Genomic DNA, 13,509 nt, shown 5'->3' with positions numbered 1-13,509 from the left:
ACAGGTGAGAGGGATGTTCACTTTAGCAGAGTCCTGAACAAGAAAAGGGCATCAAACCTCTATCTGTGGTCGTCTTCTTATCTTTTCCATTCTTCATTGCTCATATTTCTCTCCTTTTCCATTTTCCTCCTTCTCTCTTCCTTTTTATTCTATTTTGGTCCATCAAAAGTTTGCAAAACTGAGTGGTGTATCTATCCACTATATCATCTTTAAATGTTCATATGCAATAGAATCTCCAGTCCACTCCAGCAAGCAACCATACTACTATTTTCAGTTGCACAACTCAGATAAAGAGAGAGAGAAATGCTTCCTCTTGTGCACATGGCAACTCCAATAACACCACCAAGACCACCGCCATTGTCACCGCCCTGCCAATGGCATGCAACAATGCTAACTAGGCCACCATTCTGTGGACGGTGTGGATTTGACCTCCTCAATATTGTTGAAGAGAGTGCATGAGCTGGAGGAGGGGAACCATGGTTTCAGTCCAAGGCCCTCTGTAGCAGTACGAGCTGGCCTGAAGCTCATCCCTGAAATCCACCCTGATAGAGCCATCTTCTTCTTCCCACGGAGAGGGGATGGCAGGGGACCTTCACACAAAAAGGGGAGATTGGCAGGGGACCTTCATGCTGGGGGAGTACTATGGTGGAAGAGCAGAGGTCCTGCTCAATATAGATTAGGTTTTTCCAGTTATCCCCATTTGGGAGGTGAGAAAGTCAGAGCCATCCAGGCCTGGTTTTCCTCCCCCCTCATTTGAGAATGGGTGGATATATTATTCCTGGAGTAAAGTTTGGGTGTCCAAACATTCTCTCAACATTATCTTCAATACGGTAGACATCTCGTCTATGCTGGTCATATATCCTTGAATTCAAACAGTACCTAAAGTTGTAAATCTTAGTTTTATCAATTAGTCACAAACGTCATTGTTTTCTGAATTATAGTTTCAATGTTGTACATAGTTAGTCTGTTCTGTGATGTATGGCTTTGTTTGAGAGTTAATGGTACTGGTTCATGACTTAGTTTGCCAGAGAAGTTGTTAAAATTGTTATTCTTTCAAATTTTGTTAAGAAAAATCTCTGTAGTTTCTAGTTTTTACCATATTTAGAATTTATTCTTGGCATTTTCATGTTTGCTAAATACACATGTAACAAATTGCAAGGCATCAATGTTTTCTTTTTGCTAATTATCTCCTGCAGATCAGGTATGAAGATGGTGATGATGAATGGACTTCTCTTTATGGGCAGAAGATAAAATTCCATCTTTCTAAAGATGAAATGAGACAAAAGAACTTGAAATGTTGGGACCCAGAAAGAGGTTTGGATTATGATGATATAATTATGTTGGCAGCCAGCTTTTATGATAATGAGGAACTTGAGCATGGAGATGTTATATGGGCAGAGATTATGGGTAAGTCAACGCTGTCTCTGTTTAGTTGTACTCAACTTTTTACATGTATATTTACTGGAAGTGTATCCTAAAATTCTTCTAGTTTCACTTGAAATCATATGCCAGAAGTTGAAGTCAAAAGTTGGAAACAAGCCATTCAAGTTCTCAAAAGACGATATGGGACCAGTAGGTCAAAGTCAATTGGTTAAAAATAAATAAATAAATAAATATGTATATATATATATATATATATTATAGTCAACTGACCAACAAGCTTGGCTGATTAGTCTGACCAAGTAGTTGCTGGTTTGACAACACACGTTGGTCAAGAATAAACTCAACTAACTAGTCAGACTATTCATTCAACTAGTTAGGATTTTGACTAAAAAGCATATGCCTCTTTCTGTATCTTGATATGAAACTTCTTTTTCTCTATTTCCCTATATAACTGGTTTTCAACACAAATGGTTGTTTACATGCTCTCCTTATTGTGTTCAATGCAATTACTGGAAAGAAGTGGGTGTGCTCTCAAATGTGAGTGCAAGCATCTGCCTGCTGGGCAGATTATACAGGGATGACTTGTTAGACTGCCTATCTTGGTCCCAACTTTTTGATGTGAAGTGCATGCCAATTAGCATGCAACTCTCAATATTCAGTTGCTTCATGCTCTTGCACCTTAGTTTTCCATGTTATGAAAGTGTTCCTGAAGTAGATAAAAAAGATCTTAGTTGAAGATAGTTTGACTTTGCATGTTGAGCACCTGAATATTTTATCTGAGTAGACCAATATGCAGAAGATAGGACCGGAAGCAAGAAGAAGGATAATATTGCAACCATGAAGCTTTTTTTCTCAGGGATAGGAGGTTTCATTTTCATCATAAAAATGTAGACTATGTAGTCCTTACATTTAGTTGGTATAAGGACCACAAATAAAGCTAACTGCCAAGTTATTGCCATTGCAACTGTGTTATTGAATTAAAACATTGACTATATTATTAACTGAATTTTGAAATGCAATCCAGCTTAAAGGTTTCTATTGTAGCCAAAATATCTTGATATTTTTGAAAATAGCATGATGTTTACGAGAAAAATAAGAATGAAAAAGTCAGAAAAAAACAGGCCTTTTTGAAGAAAACGTGAAAATATATTTATCGCATTTCGTTGTTTTTTTTCCTGTCTTTTTCGTTTTTCTCTTTTTTAAGGTTGGTGGCATCATGGATTGACCTTCAAGCTTAAATGAAATTATTTTTTATCATTCTTATCATCATTAAGTCATTATTTTTATCGTTTTGTCTAGGTCTTTAATTGTCTTCTTATTAGTTTCTCATTTGTTTTATTTTCGCCTAAATTTTAGGGTTTTTTCCATTTTTTCAAAAATTTGCTGAGATTTTCCCAAGAAACAACTTCACCGAAAAATACCGAGAAAAACCTCACCGCTAAAAACCTGAGAATAATATTTATGGCTATGGTTTCTAGTCCACTCCCACTCTGCAACTTGCATGTGAACTTACTGCACATCATTCTGATTTGTTTGGATAACTACTTTGAAGCTTAGGGAAACTTCTTTAGTTAATTTCTGCTGCTCGATTTAAAAGTTAGTATGAGCTATAGATACACATATGCAAGACTGTTGTAGGTAATGAACTGCCAATTTAGTCTATGCAAAAGTAACCAGATAATCTAAAAATATTTGGGACTGTCATTGATTTTGGACTGACAACATAATTCTAGATTTTATGGCTGGATTCAGTAACAAAAGCAGTTACAGTCAATCACCTAAATGCTGTTTCTTTTCTACTAATTCCGAATGCATATTTTTTCTTCTTTAGATATGTCTAATTTTAATAGATCAAATAGAGCTAGTTACCCATATTGATGAACAGTAAGCCAGCAACTTTTAGATGGTTTAATTTTTTCCCAATATAAGTTCACACAATTGTTTCTGAATTACCTCCAGTAATTCCATGCTTGAAGATTCCTGCAGATGAAACAGTTCTTCATATCGTGGATTACAAAAGTAGGACTATGAAGATTATATGTCCAGCATCATAATTATTAAGAATGTGATACATTTTATTTTCCTTCAATTAAATAAAAATCACACAATGTCCATGTGATGATGCTTCCATCCTCTATATTTTCCATAATTGCTGAATCTCGATCCTTTTTGTTCTTCCTTTTGACATGACTAGGCAATAACATAGGTGGCTTGTACAAGACCTAGATATGATTCATATGAACCATTTGAGTTAGGGCTGATGGTTGTTTGACACAACCTAACTCTTTATTTAGGTAAGATGACACATGTCTTGAACATCATAGTTCGTGTCCAAGTATTGGTGCTACCGGCACTTCCAAATTTCTCTTTCAAAAATTTGTCCTTTAAAAGGTCACATTTTTTGTTAACTTTTGTTGCTTAGGTCGTGACATGCTGTTACTGCTAGGTAGAATGGTGACATCTAGAGAATTAGTTTGACATTGAACCATACTTTGAGCCATGAGCATGAAGTTTGTTTAATCATTGATGTATTCATGGTCAAGTTAGAGTCACCAACCATTTGTAATGTTAGTAGATATTTTTTTCTTAAATTAATTTGATCAAGCTCAGGAAACCATCACCACCTTTGGCATTTTTATTTTCCAGAAACTTTTACATTATTTTTAGTATTTTAAGCTTCAGTAACTTTTCTGGAGTATTCAACATTCAATTGTTTGCTGGACACTCTGGCTTTTAAGAAGTGTTAAGATGGGTATTGTCTTTTTGTTGATTCATTTTCTTGCAGTTTCTACTAAACTCATGTGAAATCGTTAATTTTTTTTTTCTGATACAGGGCCATTGATAGTTTTAGATAACAACATGATAGACTGCAAGAAAGTACTCTTTCTTGTCTTTTAAGGTTTATGATAGGGCTCTATAGAAAGAAAAAGGAAAAGTTTGCAGTGTCAGCATTTATTTGACTTTGTAAACATTCGTGCACCCACTAGCAAATTAGATTTCATAGTTCATTCTGCAATCTTTCTTGGACTAGCTTCTCTTACTGGTGTGGATTGATCTCTGCAGGAAATGCTATGTGGCCAGCACTTGTTACAAATGAGATACATGTGGATGGATATGAAGGCCTTCAGCAGCATCCAAGAGAGAAACTAGTTCCAGTTCGATTTTTTGGGACTTACGACTATGCAAGGTTTTCTTCATAACATATGCAAACTCTTACTAAATGTTGCACTCTATAGCTTGCAAAGCAGATACATATTGAAGACAATTATCCATTTGTAATGTGCATTTTGATCTGCTTACCTTAACAGTTGCTGGCTTGCATGGTTGTGAACTGCTTTCCTTGAAATCTTTGCTGGCATGCATGGTTCTTTTCCTAGTACAAATTAATTCTTATAAAAATTTCATCCTTAAAAGCATAACGTATCTTCCCAAATAAGAATAAAGAGAAAAACAGATGAAAGGTTATCTAACATGAAGCTGCATATATTTTGAATTATATCACATGGGTGTAGATGTGGACTAATTTCAGAAAACCTGGAAGTAGGACACAGCTGTCTCTCTTTCTATCTATATGTATGTGTATGTGTATTGCAATAAGACAAATGAATGAAGTGAATATTGATAAGGTAAACAAAAATTGATGCTATTCAATTAATTGAATACATGAAGAATCACCCATGCATAGACACATGCAGTCACACAAACCACATGGTTAAGTAACCCAATTAGCTAATTTAAGTCACATGCATGCATGGCCAATGATATAAACAAGTAAGCACAATAATCACGTGCACAGTGGCACACAAGCACCGTGGCGCACAATCAATGTTTGTCAGATAAACAAAAACATGCTCTAACAGGGTAAAAAAAAAAAAACTTGGAGAAAAAAATGCATGGATCTTTATGCGTGACTTTAAATTCAGATCTGCGTTCCTGAGTGTAAGAGAGAGCAATATTATAAAAGGGTGTACTGTGATGAGATTGTTCATTGTTGGGCCAATGGTTAGATACATACATGATGTATCATAAAATATCTTAAATTTATTTTTCAATGTTGACATATTCAAGAAAAGGGAAAATAAGAAAAGTTAGATAAGGATCAGGAAAAATAAAGAAAAATATGTTGTTTTTATAAAAATACATGTAACACATAAATATAGTAATAAATGTTCATCAATTTAACATCACATAATGTCATGACTGATGACACATTAAGAAATAAGTTTCAAGTCTTATGCATCACAAAATATAGCTTTATATATATTCACCACACTCACATCCTCACCCTCACGTGTGCCTGCACCTGGTGGCCTGTGTTACACAGTACATATATATGTGTGTGTGTGTGGTTGTAAAAAGACAATCAGTGTTCATATCTCCCATTCTTGTCTTATTGTTGCAATTCATACATTATGACTTTTTCATTTTATTATTTGTGTATGCTGTCCAGTATTTGAAGTTCTTTTTCATTATTCTAACCAAATAGATGGATGCAAGATATAGAAATGTGAATAAAAAGCTGAATTACAAAAGGATGAAGCACAATTTGATTTTATGAGCAGAGAAAGCTAAGACAGTTAATTTTTGAAACACTATAAAAACCAATTTTTTTTTGACATGCGGTGAGAAGTGTGATTACCTGTTTCTTGTTAGATGTTGAGCAATTTAGGTTACCCTGGGTCTCATTCAACTATTTGTTCTTACTTTGACAGGGTTAACAGAAAGCAGGTAGTTACATTACTCAGAGGAATTCTTTTTTCCTTTCATTTGAAGTGCCAAGATTCACGTTTCATTGACGGTTTGGAAGAAACATGGAGGTGATCTTTAACATTTTTGCTGTATTAATTGATTTAGCTTCGAATCATTTTCTTTTGGTTGGTTTGTCATCAATGCTAGGTTCCTATTCTTGCTGCTTCCATTACAAGGCTCCTAATTTTTGAAATGTCTTGAGTAGTAAACTTTTTTAATGCAAATTCTTCATCAAGCACTTTGTAATAACTTATATCTCTCATACTCCATGGTTCTTGGAAGAAGCTCTGCAAAGGGGAATTAGTGATCCAATGTTCTGTTACTATTAAATCAATCCCCAAACAAAGGAATCTGGAAAGGGAGTGGCATTGATACTTAAAAGTCTATTAGTTGAGGTGCATCATATTGATGGCAGCATTCTTGCCAGGTACCTGAGAGAACAGAAGCTTCCAGACAAAATGATGCATTTGCAGTGTGGGAATACAATTGATGATCCTGATGTTGGGAGTGTGGGGGATGATACAAGCAATGTAGAGGAAAATCATTTATCTGATGAAAAGAATGAACATATTGAGGAATGCTCTAGTCCCTGTCCATTGGAAGTGGGGGATCTTCGAGTGACTAGGCTAGGTATGTGCTAGTCATATCTTATACAACTATAGTTCCTTTGTCTGATTATGCACTATCATGTCCATACATAGCTGTATTTGCTTAAGCATATGACAGTGTGGCGCTATGGTTTTTTGGCATGAGAAGGCTCTTGTCAATTGCTGTGTCAACGGTTCATTATTTATAATGTCAAATCTGAAACTTTACAGGAAAGATTGTGAAAGATTCTGACCATTTCCACAGTGAACGTTGTATATGGCCTGTGGGCTATAGTGCAGTAAGAAAGTTCACGTCTGTTTCAGGTATGTACTCATGTGTTGCTTCATATATGGTGCCTGATCCGGATACCAAACTGCCAGTCATGATCTTGTTCAGATATAGGACTTCTGGATGGTAGTTATGTTTAAGTGTGATACTAGAAGATAACTTGGATTGATAGTGACCGTTTGGGTTCATTTCTAAATAGTACGTAATCAGTGGGTTGAGTTCATGGATCTGCATAATTTTGAATCATGTATATATGAATAAATAGGAAAAGTAATGCATGACATGCGTTTGAAGTTTGAAATTTGAACTTTGAAGGATGATGTTTGACCTAAGCTAGAGCAAATGTGAACCTGCATCCTTGACTTGGACCCTCATGGTCATCCATTTAAATCCATGCTGCTAGTTACAGAATTAATTCATTTAGTAGAAGAAGATCCAACTGGGATTCATTATCTTAATTTCTTTTTGACCCATTGTTTGTCTAAGCAACAAGAGGTAGTCCTATTTATTGTCTATGGATATTCTCAAGCACATTTTGTTTGTTATTGCAGATCCAAATGATGTTTCAGAGTATAAGATGGAAGTTCTAAGGAATCCAAAAGCAAAGTTGTTGCCTTTGTTCAGGGTTACATTGGATAATGGTCAGCAGGTTGAATCTGTTCTCCCAATGCTATCTTGTACTCATTCCCTGTTTAGCTTTCTTGAAAAAAAAAAAAAATCATCTATGGAGTAAACTGAGATAGAATTCTGATGTGGTGGACATATTGCCTCTAGCAGTATTTCTAGAACTCATTCAAGTGTTTTATGACATTGGCATGATAAGCTCACGTCTTTGTACAAGGTTTTGTATACAGTCAACACACACATAGTGGCCCTTATGTTGTTAAAGGCGAACTAACTTATGTAAAAAGTTTTATGCACATGAATATTTAGATTTTCCGCCTATTATTTACTAGTTGGATGTCCATTATGTAATTCCAATGACAAATATTTACTCTTTATTTTTTTATTTTTTTCTTCAGGTGAATCCTGTATTTCCTTCTACATTTGTTTTTCAAGCATGTCTTATGAATTAAAAAATACATAGTTTTGACACCAAGCATGATTTCCATCTCTCATCTGCTTGCTTTTTTTTCATTTGTTGAGCTGAAAGAACATGTTTGTTTTTATCTAAGATTACTGTTTGGCTTTATAGCACTTTGGCCTTGTCATGATTGTGAGCAGTAATTTTGGTTTTTTCTTTAGTTTTTATATTATTTGCTAGTTTGCTACTGCATTAATTTTTTGCTTCTGAACTATGATCAATTTTTCTGAAAGAACTTTATATTGTGCCTTTAAATCCTAGATTAATGGGAGCTCCCCATCAGCATGCTGGAAAAAGATTTACTGCCTGATTAGAAAAGCAGGAAGAAATCTATGTAATGATCATGGACTTGAAGGTAGAACAATGAGACGCCGATCTGGCTCTTATATGTTTGGTTTTTGCAACAGAAAGGTTCGGAAACTCATACAGGTAAAGGGCCTTATTGTTCTGATCTCTACCTGCTATCTGGTTGTTAATACTGCTAGAATATGCTAATTGTATGTTTTGCCCATTTGGAGATTTGTTTTACTTGTTTACCTGTCTCACATTTGTTCTATTTGGCTTTCATTTCGCATTATCTTTCTCTGGAGATCAAACCCAAATTCAATATGTTAACTGATGCAGCTTTTTGCTAAAATCCCCTTCTTTTTGTTTTCTAGAATTTCCTTTTTGCAGTTAACGGTACTCCTGGACATAAGGCTAAGAGGCTGAGAGCATATTCAGAAGAACTCAAGCAATTGGATTTAATGGTTCATAATGTGATTTGGTTCATAGATTTGATATCTGAATCATGTTATTTGAACTTTGAACTAATTGGATCTTGGATGTCTCTTGGCTATAATTGGGTATTGGATGTATCTTGTCTATGGCTGTTTTTTTAATAAACAGTGCTTAAGTTGTAGAAGAGTTCATGAGTTGATTATTTTTCAGTTATTTAGTTTATGTTCCTGCATTTCTTTAATTTAGAATACTTTCTATTGATCCAGACAGTGTGCTCTGCACCCTTATTATGGAATAGATCTGCACCAAATTTAGCCTTTACTCTGAACTAGTGTTAGTGGATTGTTATTTGAGCGTGCTGCATGATATGAGGTTATTATCTTGTTAATTACTTAGAAATTTGGCAAGATTTTCCTGGTCAAAGTGCACATGTGCAATAGAAAAACAGCTTAAATGAAGAAAAGCAGCTTAAATGAATTTTTCGCAGAAATGCTTGATAAGTATAGCAAACAGGATTAGTTTATACCACAGAACAGTTCACATGATTCATTGTTTGGAAAGGCATCTATGTTCCAATCGAGGTGATTTGGTGTCCTGATCCTCAAAAATAGTAAAGGTGTATGAAATCAAACTCATCCAGTGCGGTGGTAACTCTCAAATAAGGAACCAAAATCAAACACCTTGACTGTAGCTTCTTGAAAATGTGGCCTTTTGGTTGGTCATCTATAGCTTGATTAAAACCAGGTTGGAAGTTGCTTTGATGATTTTTGAGAATGGACAGCATGTTAAGCTTTCAGCATCAAATTAATATAGGTGGATTTCCTTTCTTTTCCTTGTCTTCCTTCTGTTAATCAACTAGATAAAATGATCTATTATAGATGGTGTCCTTAGACACCAAGATTCCATCATCCTGAATAATTTCACAGAAATCCCCATCCTGCTCCAAATAAGATGACACTGGCTGAAGCACAATAAGTAAATTACCTCAATCATGCTGTCTGGGTGAAACTCCTAGCTTTTTGCTGGATGGGCACCAAAGATGTCAATCGATTCCCTTTACACTTTTTTGATTGTGATGCTAAGCCAAAATGATTTATTGCAGAGATGGAAGAAACTTTAGTAAACTGTAAACCAAGTTAGTTTTTATTGCAGAGATGGTAGAAACTTTAGTAAACTGTAAACCAAGTTAGTTTAAATAAAATATGCTAAGTCACATAAGTGCAAGCATGGGTAAGGTGAGACAGGTAGGGGCACATCAACTTTAGCAAATATGGATATGGGGTATGACCAGGGGTGTCTGAGTGTATGTATATGTATACATGTATGCATGTACATATGTATGCAAGACCCCACAAAAATTCAAAAATTAAAACAAGATTCATACACAGTAGGTGACACAATGTTTAATAGCTCATTTCATAGTTTATATATGTTGAACAGAAAAAGCACAGTGAACTCAAAATGAAACGTGGTAAACCCTCAACATGAGGAAAAAAACCACGATGTTATAAGATGATTCCGGCGCTCACCAGCTGCCGGCCACTCTCTCTTAATTCTCATTAATACTCAAATTAGGGTTACACAGGTTACTTAATTAGGACCCAACATGAACTGCCCCTTTAGAGTGGGTTGGATCGGGTCCAGACTGGGACCCAGTCATACATAACACGTCAACAATATATATGATCTCATGAAATTAAAATTGAAAACGTTGCCTACCATAAGGAGACCAAGATCATCATGATTGTAGTTCCTTTAGTCCCTAGTGTATTCTTCTCCAGTCCTTTAGTGTTGCATTTTGCTGGTAACAAAAAAGTTGTTCACCTTTGCAGCAGCTTGTAGGCCTCATATTGTTTACATTATTGCCTTAGATATGGCACTCTTTTCTGTGGATGGCCTTGAGTTCCACTTTTCGATGTCCTTGCAAATTTGCTCCTGGATCTGGTTACATGGATTAATGGCATATGCTCATCCATGTATATTTCTCATGCTATCGTTTCTTTTCTTGGGGAGAGAAATAAATGTTCCTTTGAAATGTTGTTGTCAGAAGCTGACTTGCCATTCTCCTGTCATGTATTGTGCTGTTTTTACCCCACAATTTTCTCGCAGGCTATGGCCAACAGTAGCCCGTACTCAAATCCATCCAAATATGGTTCTCAAGACCATGGAGATCATCAATCTGGCTCTCAACCTGTTTATATTAACTGGAAAGATCTTGACAGATGTAACGTATGCAATATGGATGAGGTTCTATGCTTTGACCATCGCATCTTGTCCCTTGCTGCTTAGATGCTGTTGTTAGCTGATAAAAGTTGTTCATAACCTTGGCTATATTATTGCTTTAGTTTTCTTTTTCTTATTCTTGAATAAATCTATATTTCGAGTTAGTGGTCATCTGTCTCATGGCTTTTGTTTTCCTTTTTGTTCTTATTATTCGTTTTCTGTTTATAGGAATATTCTAGCAATCTGTTTCTGCAATGCGACAAATGTAGAATGATGGTAAGCATTAAAAGAATTCTGTTTTTCTTTTTGTTATAGGAAGTAGACGATTTAAATGAAAGATGAACAGTTTGATTGTGCTAGAAAGCTACCTGAGTTAACATGCAACTTGGTGTATGATCTTTCTGATGCCAAACTATTAAGCTGGCAAATGCCAGGGAGGGATATCTAACAATTTTTCTTTCTAAGCATACCCTAGACATTATCTTCTTCTTGGAAGACAAGTTTTCTATCTTGCTGTAATTCGTGCATATATTTCAATAAATGAAGTTAAGTAGTTCACCATGAAAAATCACATTCTGTAAGGAATGATTCAATCTACCACATTTTTTGGTTTTGTGGAAACATAATGGAGTGGCTGTACAGAAGCAGCATAGCAGTTGAGCCCTAAGCATTGATATTTCTGGTGGGGCTCTGCTTGTGATTAAGTTCCTTGTGTAGCACATAGTCGCAAGCTTGAATGTTGCTGAAACTTGATCTCTCCTGCATGTTGATGATTCTATTGGTGAAAACAGTTGGTCTTTTGTGTTTTGGAGGCTACTTTTGCATCCATAGCTTTTGTTATTTCTTTTCTGCCCCATCTCTTTTACTTGCTGCTCCAGTAGCAGTTCTTTTACTTTCTTCGGCATCATGGACTTTTCACGATGGTTTGTTATTAAAGCCATGTGTTTGTCCTATTCTTCTAGTAACAATGAGAGTTTGGTATCTGCTTCAATCTTCCTTGTGTTTATGCGGATCCCTAAGTTATATTTGAAGATGACATCACTTCAAGTCAATCTTCCATGTGGCTTAAGCAAAACGTAAGATCCACATAAAGAGGTGGGAAATAGGCTAACCATAATTTATCAAAGAGAAAAAGCCCTTTTGTAACCTGGGACTGATTGGGAGAAAAAGAAGCTGAACATCCTTAATCAAAAGAAATACCCTCCATTCTCCTCAAAGGCCGTTCATCCAAGTCCTCTCGTGACAAGTCATTCCTTGAACCTAGACATGTACGCTTTGGTTCAGGCTTCTAGTTTCGAGTTTAGTTACTTTTCAGGTTTTCGTGTATGTGCCTTGTATTTCCGAGTTCTTCTATTTACATCTTTATGTGGATTTTCCACACTGTTGCTCAACTGCTTGATTCAAACTTCAAACCATGCTTGTATGCTGGATTTTCCCTTCCCTTTTGATTTTTAAAGAATTTTGAATTTGTGGAGTAAGGGCCCTGTGGAGGATTTATCAATTTATTTTGATACCCATAGGCCATAAGCAACCTGAATTCCATTCTGCAGTTCATAACAAAATTTGAAGCCATTAAAAATGTTGTTATTCATTCCTCAGGTTCATGCACGTTGCTATGGGGAATCAGAACCTTGGAGTGGGAAGCTTTGGCTATGCAATTTATGTCAGCCAGATGCTCCTAGTCCTCCACCAAAATGCTGCCTCTGTCCTGTTGTTGGTAAACATCTTGGACCGTTTGTGTTGCAGTTTGCATGGCTTTTTAATTTTTCAAACTCAGTTTACCAACACTCTTATAGGCGGTGCACTGAAGATCACCACTGATGGACGTTGGGCTCATCTAACATGTGCCATGTGGATACCTGGTAAATCATATCCTTTTTCTTGCCTTTGTGCTTGACAACTTTCAGATCTTGAAAATGTTCATTCATCTGCAATCAACTGTTAACCACTTACAGAAGAACAGCATTTTGCAGAAACTTGCCTTGTTGATGTGAAGAAAATGGAACCAATTGATGGTTTAAACATGATACACAAAGTATGGATGTCTTTTGCCCTTATTCTATTTCTTTCCTAATTACTTGTAAGTGCAATATCTTGTATTTTATTTAAGGACTAATTACTAGGTACTTTTAGGTTGTTGTGGTAGTCGTTATTTTAGATCTCAGTGACTTGTGACTCTCTGCTCATGAGTGTCAACTCGTGACTTGGCATGGTTTTGTAAACTTTGGACTTTAATGGAAAAAGTACATTAATTGTTATTTTGAAATTTGAACATAAAAAGGCTGTAGAATGTCTTGATTGCTAATACAAATGGGGGTCGATGCGCGAGGACAGAAGATCTCTCCTTCCTTTCCACTTGCTCTCCGGGTCCAGGACTGCTTCGATGCAGGTTTGGGCGCACTGTGCATCAACTAACACCGTGCTTCCAGCCTATAGCGCAATGGTACAACACCCATGGGAGTCAAACTGATGAT

The 13,509-nt window shown here is 36.0% G+C and overlaps 1 protein-coding gene across 6 annotated transcripts in view; it reads left to right on the top strand.

Annotated features, from left to right (window-relative positions):
* LOC116249348 (histone-lysine N-methyltransferase TRX1-like) overlaps positions 1-13,509 on the top strand; it is a 49,070-nt gene that overhangs the window by 2,891 nt on the left and 32,670 nt on the right. For 5 of the 6 annotated variants that reach the window (XR_007572481.1, XR_007572480.1, XR_004171124.2 and 2 more), the window contains exons 4-15: positions 1,197-1,407; positions 4,447-4,570; positions 6,096-6,200; positions 6,560-6,762; positions 6,951-7,043; positions 7,560-7,657; positions 8,354-8,521; positions 10,922-11,059; positions 11,264-11,311; positions 12,635-12,752; positions 12,832-12,897; positions 13,009-13,070. Coding sequence is in view for 3 of the 6 variants with exons in the window: in XM_031622598.1 (XP_031478458.1) it covers positions 1,197-1,407; positions 4,447-4,570; positions 6,096-6,200; positions 6,560-6,762; positions 6,951-7,043; positions 7,560-7,657; positions 8,354-8,521; positions 10,922-11,059; positions 11,264-11,311; positions 12,635-12,752; positions 12,832-12,897; positions 13,009-13,070 (1,434 nt within the window). In the remaining 3 variants the exon portion in view is untranslated. The remainder of the gene's footprint in view (positions 1-1,196; positions 1,408-4,446; positions 4,571-6,095; positions 6,201-6,559; positions 6,763-6,950; positions 7,044-7,559; positions 7,658-8,353; positions 8,522-10,921; positions 11,060-11,263; positions 11,312-12,634; positions 12,753-12,831; positions 12,898-13,008; positions 13,071-13,509) is intronic. The other variant, XM_031622600.2, reaches the window with a different exon arrangement.

Source organism: Nymphaea colorata, chromosome 2 (genome assembly GCF_008831285.2).
Source record: "Nymphaea colorata isolate Beijing-Zhang1983 chromosome 2, ASM883128v2, whole genome shotgun sequence".
Classification (NCBI taxonomy): Eukaryota; Viridiplantae; Streptophyta; class Magnoliopsida; order Nymphaeales; family Nymphaeaceae; genus Nymphaea; species Nymphaea colorata.
This window is presented reverse-complemented; position numbering and strand designations above follow the sequence as displayed.